Source organism: Saccostrea cucullata, unplaced genomic scaffold (genome assembly GCF_032062105.1).
Source record: "Saccostrea cucullata isolate Sc308-1 unplaced genomic scaffold, CSIRO_AGI_Scuc_v1 ctg317, whole genome shotgun sequence".
NCBI lineage: Eukaryota > Metazoa > Mollusca > Bivalvia > Ostreida > Ostreidae > Saccostrea > Saccostrea cuccullata.
In genome coordinates, this window is record NW_026933753.1 from 268,259 (window position 1) to 281,713 (window position 13,455).

At 32.3% G+C, this 13,455-nt stretch overlaps 2 protein-coding genes across 6 annotated transcripts in view; one reads left to right on the top strand and one right to left on the bottom strand.

The window, feature by feature from the left end:
- LOC134239252 (coiled-coil domain-containing protein AGAP005037-like) overlaps positions 1-3,601 on the top strand; it is a 39,698-nt gene extending 36,097 nt beyond the window's left edge. For all 5 annotated transcript variants that reach the window (XM_062721417.1, XM_062721416.1, XM_062721413.1 and 2 more), the window contains 3 exons: positions 379-462; positions 1,022-1,169; positions 1,786-3,601. In XM_062721417.1, the coding sequence (XP_062577401.1) occupies positions 379-462; positions 1,022-1,169; positions 1,786-3,111 (1,558 nt within the window). In that variant the 3' untranslated portion in view covers positions 3,112-3,601. The remainder of the gene's footprint in view (positions 1-378; positions 463-1,021; positions 1,170-1,785) is intronic.
- A 722-nt stretch (positions 3,602-4,323) lies between these two features.
- On the bottom strand, positions 4,324-12,255 carry LOC134239255 (actin-related protein 2/3 complex subunit 2-like). Its single transcript, XM_062721423.1, has 11 exons — positions 12,070-12,255; positions 11,619-11,653; positions 11,426-11,484; positions 10,731-10,784; positions 10,577-10,622; positions 7,971-8,157; positions 6,765-6,858; positions 6,224-6,314; positions 5,792-5,892; positions 5,254-5,354; positions 4,324-5,020 (listed from the first exon to the last, which is right to left on the bottom strand). Exons 1-11 carry the CDS (start codon positions 12,141-12,143, stop codon positions 4,996-4,998), a joined length of 867 nt encoding a protein of 288 aa, XP_062577407.1. The 5' UTR covers positions 12,144-12,255; the 3' UTR covers positions 4,324-4,995.
- Positions 12,256-13,455: the final 1,200 nt, after the last annotated feature.

Genomic DNA, 13,455 nt, shown 5'->3' on the forward strand with positions numbered 1-13,455 from the left:
GAAATATTGAAAAAATGCTTCAACTTTAGGTCATTTTCAAAGGAATTTACAGGATATGAGGAAAATGACGCATTTTAACGTCATGATGGGAAAATACGTCACAATTTGGTCACCAACACTCCAAGTGATAAATAAAATATGAGTGGTTTAGATTTTTCGGAAATTTTCAGGGCCAAATAAGGCCAAACATGGCTCTTGCTCTTTGCCACCATGAAAATATGTGATTTTACAGTAATAACTTTTTTTCTCCCAAAATATCAGAGAAAAATTATGTTCCTACAGAGTAGATTTAAATTATTTTACACATATTTCAGATAAAATATATAGATTAAAGGACCTGCTTTTAGACAACTCGGTATTTATTTTGGTTGTTGACAGATTTTTGAAGGAGGAGCCTGAAACGATAGAAGAAGCGTTAAAGCGATGTAAACGTTTGACTGGTACCCTGTTTACTCTCAAAAGGTCAGTAGGTCATACTGTATAAATCAAGCAAATAATTTTAAGTGTAAATAATTCAGATGGATTCTATCAAAGTATTCTCCAAAACTTCTTGCTTGTAAAAGATTAAAAGATTTAAGGAAAATTATCTCATTTATGTATAAAACATTTAAATTTCCTCAAAACATGACAGAAGAGCTATTGAGAATCACAGAGGGGATTCTGAGATTGGAAAAAATTATAAAATATTAAATGTATTAATAATTTCAGAAAAGAATTCTATTGGAAAATGTTTTCAGTTTACAATATACATAAAATGAAAATCACTTCGTTATAAGCATCAGTTCATTATAAGCATGTACAATAACAGTGTGTGTTACTGTATATATTATTTAAAATAAATAAAGTAAGCCTTGTTTATCCAGTATCTTGGGTTTTTAAGCAATGAAGCATTAGGAACTGAAATTCCTTGGTACATCCTTTAAATTGTACCATACATGTTACACAATCAGGAGGTAAAGGATATGGTTTATTGGCATCGGGATTAAGGAAGCTCCACTCAAATTTGATAATTTTTATTCAGGTTAGCATCTGTTCAGGAACACAGAGCCCCCCAGGTTCCCACGAAGCGTGTCGGAGGGAAGATTCCTTCAGAAGAGGACAAGAAAGCTCTGTTGGAGAACATCAGGGCCATGGTCCCAGACCATCAAACCAGGCTCTTAAAACTAAAAGTAGGTAACATGCTAAAAAATAAAATCTCTAGACCATCAGACCAGGGTCGTTAAATAAGAAGTTGGTAACAGGTCCTGATAACATGACAATTTAATAAAGAAATAATAGTTATTTATCCAAGTGATGAGAGTTATCTCCCTTATCAGAGGGTTGTTGAACCTTAAATTTCTTGAGAGCTATTTCTAAAGTATAGAACATGCTAAAAAAATAAAAGCCCTGGAGGCATCTTTGAAAGTTATAAATGAGACAACATTAAAATACATACTTCTTTCAGTTCAATGTGTAGATTTTTATTTGATATTCATCAATTATAAAATTTTAACATTAAGGTCAATTATCTGTTTGCTCACTCATATAAAATTATTTCTTAATAAGATGTTAAAAAAAAAAAATCTAAAATACAGTTAAAATCCACACAATTTCAGCATTCCTTACAGGGCAAATGAAAATGCCTTGACAACTTGACAATTTAGTAAAGAATTAATGATTATTTATCCCAGTGATGAGTTATCTTTCTTTTCAGAGGGTATTTGAACCTTAAATTATGCGAGAGCTATTTCTGTTTAACTTTTGTCCTCATATGCAGACTCTTCATTAGATAATCTCTGTTTACAGGCAGCTGATGCATCCAGGCAACGAAAGAAAAACATCATCACACAACAAGAGGCCCTCAAATTTGGAAAGTCTTTAGAAATAGCCACACGTCTACTTCGACCCAGCACTAAGGAGTCGGTGTCGTCTGCTGAAGATGGAGGCACCAAGTCGTCTGTTTCTGTTCCTGTCAGTCAGTCTTCCTCCACAGCTACCTCAGTCAGTGTCAAACCTCTCACAGTGTCGTCATCAATTCCTTCCTCGACCGCAACCGGTAAATCCAACTCCCCATCAGAACCAACTGCTGTCACTTCAGGTAGGGCGCCATCTTCTCGAGAAGTTTCGGAAAAACACAGAGAGGAGATTGTAAATCAAGAAGATGACCCCTGCCTACAAGCAGCACTTCTGGCTAAGAAAAATGACATTGCTAGGGCAGCATTTTTCAGTTCAATGACTACTCCCCCTACCTCGCCTTCGCCATCAGACGAATTGGGATCTTTCTCACCCCCTAGACCATTAATGGATTACACAGTTCATATATCACAAGTGAAAGATTCTAGTACGGGTGAGACTCAGTACACAGTTACAGATGGACGATTTTCACAGGCTTCTCATTCAACCGCGACCGCTCAACTGGTGACGTCCACTACTACTGCCACAAACACAGGAAGTAACGCCATTTCACTGGCAACCCGACTAAGTCCAACAAACATTCCAAGAATCTCTTCAGTAGTAAAGTCAACAGAGACAGTAGAATCATCCAAAATCACTAGAAAAATAAGGACCTCTACACCTATCGCTAGTAAAGATAGTGAAAAAACAGTTTCGAAAATTCCAAGCCTTAGGAAGGATGGACAGAGTGAGAGTAGTAGCGGACCAGATGTACGGCCTAAAAAAATACCTCCTCCTCCACCCCCCAGGAAAAGTAGTCGTTTACCAAGTCCTGGGATCAAAATGGACACTGAAGTTTCTCAAAATGGAAGTGTGTCTATAGTTTCCTCCAAGCCAAAAATTCCCCCAAAAGACATAACAATTCTGGGAGGGCACCAAATGCAGGTGAAAGATTCCGGAATAGGTACCTCCACTCCAAAGTCTAGCGTTCTCCCAAAACCTTCAAGTAAATTTGAGAAAGGGATTATTGAAGCTATAGCTGTCCAGAATAAAGAAAATTTTAAGGACAGTGGAACAAAAATGGAGTCGCATGAACAAACATTGTCAGAACAAGAAGCACAAGGGGCCAGGGCTAAAATGCCCCCTCCTGGCAAAAAACCCAAACCTCCCCCTCCCCAGAGGAAATCTAGTCTCTCCCATCCCGAAGAAAAGTCACAGAAAACAAAAGAGGATTCATAGAAATAGTAAACAGAAGAAATATAGTCTCTCCCATCCCAAAGGAAAGTCACAGACTCAAAAACTAAAGAGGATTCACAGAAAAAACAGAAAATTCAAACGTAACTCATGGTGCTGAAAACAATTAACCTCATTCTACAAAACTAGGTCTCTATGATCTACGACAATGTTTGACGTAGTCAAAATAACATGTTTATACAAATTTGTTAATTGATAGCTTTATTCTAAGACTGAATGTTGTTCACATGGACTCTTATTATGTGTTTATACATGTTTACATCGACATAATTTTTTCCCACATCTACCTCTGAACAGACAATTGACCATTTCTAGTCAGTTTCATGCAAAATGGATAAAATGGTGTCCAAACTTAAAATGGTTGTGTTTTTTGCATGCTTACTAATGAATTAATGATGTCATGAGACATTGAAACTTAGATGAGCTTGAACTTTTTTTTTCATACAATGAAAAAATAAAAGAAATTGAAATTTTCTGTGCTTTTATTTATTCAAAGGATTTTCATAGCTTCGCGTACAATTGAACACAATTCTAGGAAGGCTAATTGTTCCATTTTCTGTCTATATTCAAATTGATAAGTAAATAAATTAGTGAATGCATCAAATTTGAGTCTTATTTATAAACTATAGCAATAATTTTCACCATTTATGATGCATTAAGATACAAATTGAATGATCTGCCTTTCATAAATGGAGGCTATGAAGAAAAAAACAGTGTATCAGGAAAGTAGAAAACATATGGCTAGGTTAGGAATAGAACCCAGGATCCCTGCATCACTAGTGTAACAGGAAAGGAGAATATGTATGGCTGGACAGGGAATCAAACCCGGGACCCCTGATCACTAGTCAGGTGATCTACTGACTGAGTTATCCAGGCCGATATCCACAGCACAAACCATTACATTCCACCCTCCTTAAATGGTCTTCCTTCTCAAAGACAAAGCTTTATTAGAACCTTACAGAATTTTCACCTACAATATGGGGGTTGGTCAACAGCAGCCAAATCTGCAACAGGAGATTGAAAATGTATAATAAATAGACTGGGAATCGAACCAGAGACCCTTGCAGTCAGGTGATCTACCCACCAAGCTACACAGGTAGATATCCATGGCTCAAATCATTACATGTGTATATATGCCTTTGCCACCTCAACTGACCTTGACATCTATAACCTTGTATCGCCAAAAAAAAAGATAACTTGTTATTTAAAAAAATTTATTAACAATTTTAATTATGTAAATTGTTCATATACGTATTTCATTTATATATACCTCTCAATACAGTTTTTTATAATATGTCAATATGATTGCATCATCTCACAGTCTCACACACATCACTTAAATACGTTAAATAGGAAATAAAGTATACCGACATATTGGCTCTTCTGTCAAGGAAGCTCAGCGGTCAACTGTTTTCCTTCACAAACAATAGTTCTTACATTTTATAATATCATGTTGCAGAAAATCTGGATTGTATCACATATTCAATATGTATTTATTAACATACATGTACATCCAGTACATGTTGCACACAATTATTTCAACATGATTATTTTAAGAATGTTCACAAAAAATTTTTTGTTCAAAAATCTAAAGAAACTGATATCGACTAGTTGTATTTAGTGTAAAAAAAATAATTAAATTGTTCAATTAAAAATTTATTAATTAATTTTCATACCCTAAATAGAAACAAAAGTAAAAAAAAAAAGTCAGGTTTTTGGTTTTGCCTCCAAAAGTAGCTCTCTTGAGACAGAATATTTGCACTATAGTGGAATTTTTTTTCCTTTCCTGCAGCAGTCTCCTGACTTGATATACGAATACTCATTAATTCCTTTAAAATTTCTAGATTAATGTTCTTTCCTTCAACTGTATCACTGCTGTTGGAATGTTTTCCCACTGCAAGTAAAACAAAACCATTAAAAAAGACCTTCACTTTTTTGTTCATTCTACACAGTCATTTAAATAAATTCACATCTTCAAATTGCTAGGATAAAAAAACAACAACAGATAAACACTGTCATTCTGTCCATTTCTGAACAATGGTGAACATGTTTTTTGAAGCATGGTAAAGGTAGATATATATGTATTTTGACATGGAGCCTCTTTCTGATAATGGGTGACCTACTGACCTTATTGTCTTCTTCTCTTTGCTTTTGACTTCTGGCCGTGCTCTGTTCAGTACTTTTAAGAATTCTGAGGTTTTGGATCTCATACGGGAATGGATGTATGCCTGGAAAAAAAAATCATGTTAAACAGTAGATGATCTCAGTTTTACAGCTAAGTTTGACAGATAATTACTTGATCTAACTGACATGTTCAGAACTGAGTCTTTCTCTTAAATCTTAATGAAAACAAAATGCTTAGGGCCAGCCTCATTTTGCTGTACAGTTTTATATTGTAGATCACTTTATTTTCGTGACACCTTATTTTTGCGAGATAGTCATTGACTCTTTATCAGCGAGACAAAATTTTCATGAATTGTGGTTATATATTGCTCTATATAATATTTAGGGATAATAATATACGCGAGAATGAAATTTTCTCGAGCGCACTGTTTGCGTAATTACTGTTATGCGAAATATAGAGTTCTTGTGAATAAAAAGTGATTTACAGTATTATAAAAGACAGATATCATTAGAACACATTACGGATCATCCTTCTTCATACCTTAGAACACTTGATGTGGTAGTGAAGATAGTCCCGGAGTGTATGTATGAGGTTAATGGTGTTCTCTCGAGCAGCCTTGCTAGTGTGCCGAGGAAATAATACTGAAAAATAAACATAAATCATTTCAATTTAAAGTATCCAGAAAAACAATCAAGTTTCTAAAGTCAAGCAGTGATGAAACAAGTGAAAAATTAAATGCAAATCTTTAATCTTACTCAAATTCACTTTACTTTGCTTCAAATAATCATGAATAATATAAAACATTTCACACAAAATTAATTTTCAAAATTTCATTGCTCTATCAACTTAATAAATTTTATGTAGCCTGTGTTGTCCCTTGCTAACAAACCAAATATAATGTGACATCTTACCAAATGTAATGTGACCTCTTACCAAATGTAATGTACTTTATGTTGTCTCCTGGCAACTTACCAAATGTAATGTAACCTATGTTGTTTATGAGGGTGTGAGAGAACAGGACCTGGGGGGCCTGCTGGAACTTTCTACGCCCCTCCTTAAACTCCTACAACACAATTAAATTTTTTTTACTAAATTAGGAACACTGTTATATTAAATACTCTATTAAATGCATATTTTTTTTTCCAAATATTTGTATTATTTTAAGCTGGAACAGTATGTAAATAATATGTACACAGTTAGGGGGTTGTCATCTTTTTGAAATATTATACTGATAAATAATACTTGATTGTGAATCTTTATTTTTCATTATAATTTTATTGATTATATCATGTACAAGTATTATTATTTAATATCTGTAACTTGACCTATTATACAAGGAGAGGGTGTACATAGGCCTTGCCTGTTGCCCAATCCTTATTGAATTATTCAATAAAAATATGTTTAAAGTTAATTTTTTTTATTTGCCAAGATTAATTTTCAATTAGCAATTATGACTTTATAAGAAAAAATATGAAACTGAAATGTTTGTTTTAATGTGTCACTCTGTTCATACCTGCATAAAAACTTTTCCTATTACCACATCGTCATCATCCCTAAATATTGTGCTAAAAATAACGGTCACTCGGTCCTTCTGAGCATCTACGTACCTATAAAACAGAGTCATGAATGGTGAACACTCAAACAAGTAGATATGTGCAATGCATATGTAAATTAAATGCAACTTTTCAAAAAAAAATTTTTTTTGATAATAATAGACAAGAGGCCCAGGGGCCACAGTGCTCACCTGAGCACATTGGGCTTGAATTTACCCCCCCCCCCCCTTTCCAGGCGTTCATCATTTGAACAAACTAGAATCTACACTACCGGATGATTCCATATTAGTATCACTAATCATAGCTTTGAATTTTTAAGGTTAGCTATATATCCCTATGTAAAACTTGGGTCGGCCATTTTGGCCCCACCCTATCCCCAGGGCCGGGGGTCATGATTTGAAAAAAAATAAGTCTAAACCTGAAATGTTTGTTATAATGTTTCATCTTTCCTGGCCCAGTGGTAAAAACTTTTCCTATTACAGTGGTTCTGGAGAAGAAGATTTTTAAAGATTTTTGAAAAACTTATATACATGAAAAACTTGAATCTACACTCCTCATCATCCCTAAATATTGTGCTAAAAATTTTAACGGTCACTCGGCCCCTGGGGTCATGATTTGAACAAACTTGAATCTACGTACCTATAAAACATCTTTCCTGGCCCAGTCATGAATGAAGATTTTTAAAGATTTTTCCTATATACTCAAACAAGTAGATATGTGCAATGCATATGTAGATCTATTAAATGCAACATGCAATATATGCTTATTTTCCTATCATAAGATAATTAATTATCATTAAAATATGTCAGATTTTGACCTAAAATTAATTTAGAATGCCCTTTATGAAATCTCTTTTTTTTTTTAAAATAGGGGGAGGCTATGAGACACAATTTCTTTTGCAAAAATTTATTCAATGTTGTTCTTTATTTATAATGAATCAAATAGAAATTTTCTTTTAAAAAGACAATAATTATAATTGATCTTTGGGCAGCTTTATCATTTTCCTTCCCTTTCCCTGAAAAACATAACTGATTTTATCTCATGTCAAAATAACCTTATAGTTCAGACTTTTAGTGCTAAATACAATTATTTTAAACTTGAAATCAAGGACTAAATTTTGAGTACTTTGATTTATCAGAATGACTTATAAAGCAGTCCAGACGTACATTGTCTCATCATCTCTGTACTGGATTACTGCCCTTTTATTACCAGTGGCACCCTCTTCCTGAAACTGAAAGTACTTCTCAAACACTGAAGCAAAACAGTTCCGCTTGAGTAAGCCGACCTTTGTGACCCAGTCATCCCAATCTTTTGGCACTTTTTCAAGGTCAAACACCACTGACACGTTATAACCTGAAACACAATGAAATATACATCCTCAGGGTTTTCTTTTTTTCTCCTAATTGCAAATTCATTCCAGATATAATCAAATTAATGGTATTTTCTGTAGTACTGTAAATATTAAGATGGCAATGAGTTTCAATTTATTTCCGCAAAGGAAATAAGCAGTTACTACTTTGTTAAAACATGTTTTTTTTCTTCCAAAATTGTAATTAAATCTATGAAAAGTTTTGGTTGAAGGAGGAAGGAGGGGATATGCTGTAAAATAAATTGTTATTATTGGATGATTTTTAGGATATATATTTAAAAACAATTTAACTCTTGTTCAATGATGAACTCTTGATCACTTGATATTAATCCTTGATACTTTTCAAATATTGTATACATGGAAATAAGGACCCCATTTTCAGCCCATTTCACCCTTACCATGAGTGGATGCATTAAAGCCTGATTTATATATAACTTAAATTAAAACTGCATCTGAATGAATTGCCAATAGGTGAAAAACAAACAAAAGGAGAAGATAACCCTGTATACAATAAATGTTAGTCTCCTTTTAGTTAATTTTTTTTATTTCTATTGTGCTTGGTATATTATGCTGACCTTGTAAATTCAATATCATATTTAGTTTTTTTTTCTTTTTATCTATTTCCTGATTAAAAATTTGACTGTGATTACATAATTTCCCTTTAGGTGTAAATATGGGACAATGGGATCTTTTTTTGTGCTAAATACAGATATGAAATGGAGGGTTGGTTTGGTTTTTTTTAAAATTAAATATACCCTAAAATCTTGAAAATAAGACGGATTTAATAATAAGCCGGTTTTGAAAATAAGCCACCTATTTCTTGCATTAAATATTACTCGAAAATAAGCCAGTTTTGAAAATAAGCCGGTCATGACAATGCCATTTAGGAAAAATGTTAAACGATTGAAGATTTCCTCGTCTTAAAATTTGACGAGTGAAAACTTTGACGATTTTTTTTACTGTGCAAAATAAAAAGTTATCTTCCTTTAATTCATTTAACCTTTACCGATTTCTGCATACGACATAGTACGAGTAACGATGTCATAGTACGAATTAAGTCTGTAGCTACTACTGAACGTATGTAAAATTACTAATAAAGGGTTGTTTATAAAGTTAGTTTTTTTTTACCAGTAAGCATGCTACGCTAGCTAAAATAATTTCATTGTGGAACCAGCTAACATGGTGATTTTTTTTCATGAAATTGTCAGAACAATAATTATCTCATCTAAACCTGTACAAGCTAACGATGTGTTTAAAGTTGTTATAATTAGATAAGTAAATGGATAAAAGGAAGTTTTTGTTTGTAAAGCATTTAACTAACGGGTAATACTGCCTGAAAATAAACCTGTTATTAGGGCTTGGTAGTAATTACATTTCAATGTATATATCTTTAAATATGTGTTAACTTTGTTTGATTAATTTATCAAGTGATTCAATTGCAAGCGGATATCTTATATATTATTTTTACTTTTTTAAAACAAGTTTATATTTCATGTAAATTTATATGCTGTATACAATGAAATTAACTTTTCGGGATCGGCATTCTCAAAATATAAAGTAGACGATTGATTACACCGTAGACTTAAAGAACGTACACCGGGAAACGCCAATGAATACAAAATTGACGAGAGAAAACTCTGACGACTAACGTCATTCGTCCTCCTCAAACTTTCCACTTTTACAGTATTTTTCTACACGCAAGATACTGAACAAAGTATTATTGTAATTATTTTATTATATTCATGACTTTTTTAATTTTAGATCGAACTCTATCGATTACACTTTATTCAATGATTGTATTGAAAATAAACCACGATTGTGCTCTCTTCTCTTACCATTTTTTTGCATTGATAATTAGCCGCAATTTTAAAATAAGCCGGTTTTGAAAATAAGCCCCCACTTTCTTACCAAAACTTAAAATAAGCCGCGGCTTATTTTCAAGATTTTAGGGTATATGAATATGCATGGGAAACATCATTAGATATATAAGCAAGAGTATCAAAAAAAAATTAAAATTTACCTTTATCTCCTGAACAAAATAAAATAATAAACTAGAATACATACAGGTATATAGTACATATACCAGTCTGTGGCTCGTGGCTCAAAACATAAGACACAATAATCAAGATGGTATATTATACCATAAAAACAATTTTATGTCACTTTGAAATTTTATGTCCGGCAATTATTTACTGCATTCACTGTCATCTCTTAAAATTTCAGTCAAGAAAGACTCACTTTCCTTGAAAAACTACCAGTTAATATCATGAAAAAGATAAGCGGGAAGCCTTTGAGAGATTATGAGAATATGCGAAGAATGAATTGTACCTTAGTATTAATAAAACTACAGAAGCATGTCTATTTAAAAGATGAAATTTTTTCTGAGAAAAAAAAATGTCTTACCCTCTTCTGGGGTGGCTAAATAGTCTCCATATATTCTTTTGATGAGCTAAAACAAAATAAGAAGAAATCTGTTATAGAACCTCTAGCCTTACACCTCTGTTGCCTCTTGAGTTTACCACTGTCAGATAATCATTTGATAAAACAGATATCTCACCTCATCTGCTCCATGCCCCTGAAGATCTTTGTAAAACTTCAAGGATATGCTGACCTGAAAAAATAGTTACAACTTGACATACCCAACTTATCAGGTTATTTTTATGCCACTCATGACTGTTACTGTAAATGAAATATTGTATTACCGTATAAGTGGAAATTTTAGCGAGACAATTTAGCGATTTCTCCTTAAAAAATGGTAATTTATTCTTAGCGAGAGGTAATTTTAGCGATTTTAAAATGCTTACTTAAGAAGCTATTACAAATAAAATGCAATTAATTTTTAGCGATATTTAATTTTAGCGATCTCAGGACCCTCGCTAATAATGCCAAAATTAAATCCTCGCTAAAAATTCTACTTATACGATATAGTTAGCATGTATGATACAATGTATTTGGTGGAATTTAAATTTTGAACAAGTTAGTGTTGATTTGATTTAGCGCAGTACTTGATGCAATTGTTTATTACATATTGTGCAAGAACTTTAGCATTGTACTTGAAATAGCCGAAGTTTCCTTCCGACAAAAAGCGCTTAAAAGAAAACACAGCCAAATGTAATATGTATATAGTATCAAAGATGGATTTTAGTTTGTCCGTCTATCTGTTTGTCTATCCTTAAAAAATTATAATACCTTTATCCATATCTTATCTTTTAAACAATTATTCTGAGAAAAAATTAACACTGTAAGACTTACCCTTATTTTACCTCTGTCATCATTTGGATTAGAGATATGATACAGAACACCATCAAAATCTGGAATAACGTAAAAAAAAATAATAATTTCATCAGTTTGTTTACATTTTGTGGAATAATGTTATTAACATAGACCATTGAGAATGTAATCGTTTCTAGTATTTTCTGATAAAACACAAAACTTGAGAACTCACCTGCAACTGTTATGTCAACATTATCTGGTTTATTGCTGTAAATAAAAAGACAGGAAGTAAGAGACAGAATAAAAATGTACATGGAAGTTTATAAATTATAGAACAAATAAAAAAAAAAAATATCTGATATTTTCAAAGCTTTATCAAATATACATATCACAGCAATGTGGTGTCTTCAATGTTCTCAATCAAGTGCAATAAATGAAATATTGCATGCATAAAACAATACTGATTTACCACTGCTCATGTCTATCGAAAATTTTATCTCTAATTATTATGTAAACATATCCGAGGTTTGTTGGGCTAATCATATTAAAGAAGTTGATAAATCAGCATTGTCTTTTTAAATTATGAAGGCTCTATGGATTTATCAGCTAAAATCATAAGAAATAATATAGGACCCGGTGTGCCAAACGCGGAAGTCCCAGCGCTCTGGGAAAATTGTTCTTACCCCGCTACTGCATTCTGGAATTTTAATGTCAGTGTTTCTTCTACAATTCTGTTGTTGATTTCCAGTAAAATCATTTTTAAACTATCAGAAAATCACCCCAAAAATTGTATTCTAAAACTTTCTTTCCTTGGGGTGTTACCATCCAACTTTTCACAGGAAGTTGATTCACGGAAAGATGTTATGATTGGTCAATATTCTTTTTTGCAATCAGTTCGTTCTTGTACTTATTCGGAGGCAGGAGGGGTCTAGCAGAAATTAAGGTTCTTCCTGCGACATCATTTAACTCTATAGTACAAAATATAAAAATGCATATAGATTAAAAAAAATTGAATGAAATGATTTGAAAACTTATGGTCGCCATTTTTTTTAATTCAATTTTGTTTCAAATGTCTCTTTTTGAAAAAAAAGTAAAAAAAAAAAGTAAATATAAATTAATATTTTGTTAAATTGATTTCAAAAACAAACATTGCCAAATCTACAATGTCAAGGAAGATAAAGGGTGCAAGATGTTTCGGGACCCCGACGTTTCGGGACCTAGGTACACGACGATTCGGGACTAGCGATAAGACGGTTCGGGACTTGCGGCAAGACGTTTCGGGACTTGGGTTAAATTTTTCGGGATTTCAATAAATACTGAAATAAATAACATATTTAGCTACAATTATTTATTTATTTCATTAATGTATCATTAGGTAAATATATGGACAGACATTAAACTTTATAAAATAATTTTTTATATAATTTAATCGCCATAGATACGTTTTCTCTTTAATAAAAAGAAATTTTTTCGGGATCTCAACAATATTATGGTGATATAGCATATTATTCTAAGTACACAGAGTGCGTAATATTTAATTTTTATGTATATATAAAATAAAAATTTTCATAAAGATATACTTTGATGGGTTTTTTTTCATAACAGACCAATAAGAATAAATCTTTACAATATTTGTATTGATTTCTTTTTATTTCTTATCATTTTTTTTTAATTAGTTATTTTTTCTTGTGTGTGTAGTAGGGGGGGTCCACAATTTAATCTTCTCAGGTTGATGATATATATTTTAAATTATTCAAGTGATCTCCAGCTACCGTCGAATATATCTTTAAAAATATGTCAGTGAATTGTTAAAACAACAACTAGGACCAGGTACACATATCCCATAGGGAAGTGTTACGTACATGTATAAAGACGCCGATTGAGAGAGAGAGAGAGAGAGAGAGAGAGAGAGAGAGAGAGAGAAGATTGTGTGGTTTCTATTGAAATTATTTTAAGAAAATAAAAATCTAAAAATATGCAAAAAAATATCGTTTGTTTATTGGTAAATGAAATAATTACAAATCAAACAATATTTATATAATAGTAATAATTTTCCCATCATCAAAAGT

What these genes read in the sequence shown, in the direction of transcription:
- LOC134239255 (XM_062721423.1), bottom strand. Translation starts at nt 12,143, where the DNA reads ATGATTTTACTGGAAATCAACAACAGAATTGTAGAAGAAACACTGACA. An exon ending in ATGACAGAGGTAAAATAAGG is followed by an intron (nt 10,785 to 11,425) that starts GTAAGTCTTACA and finishes CTATTTTTTCAG; the next exon opens with GTCAGCATATCCTTGAAGTT. An exon ending in TACAGAGATGATGAGACAAT is followed by an intron (nt 6,859 to 7,970) that starts GTACGTCTGGAC and finishes TCTGTTTTATAG; the next exon opens with GTACGTAGATGCTCAGAAGG.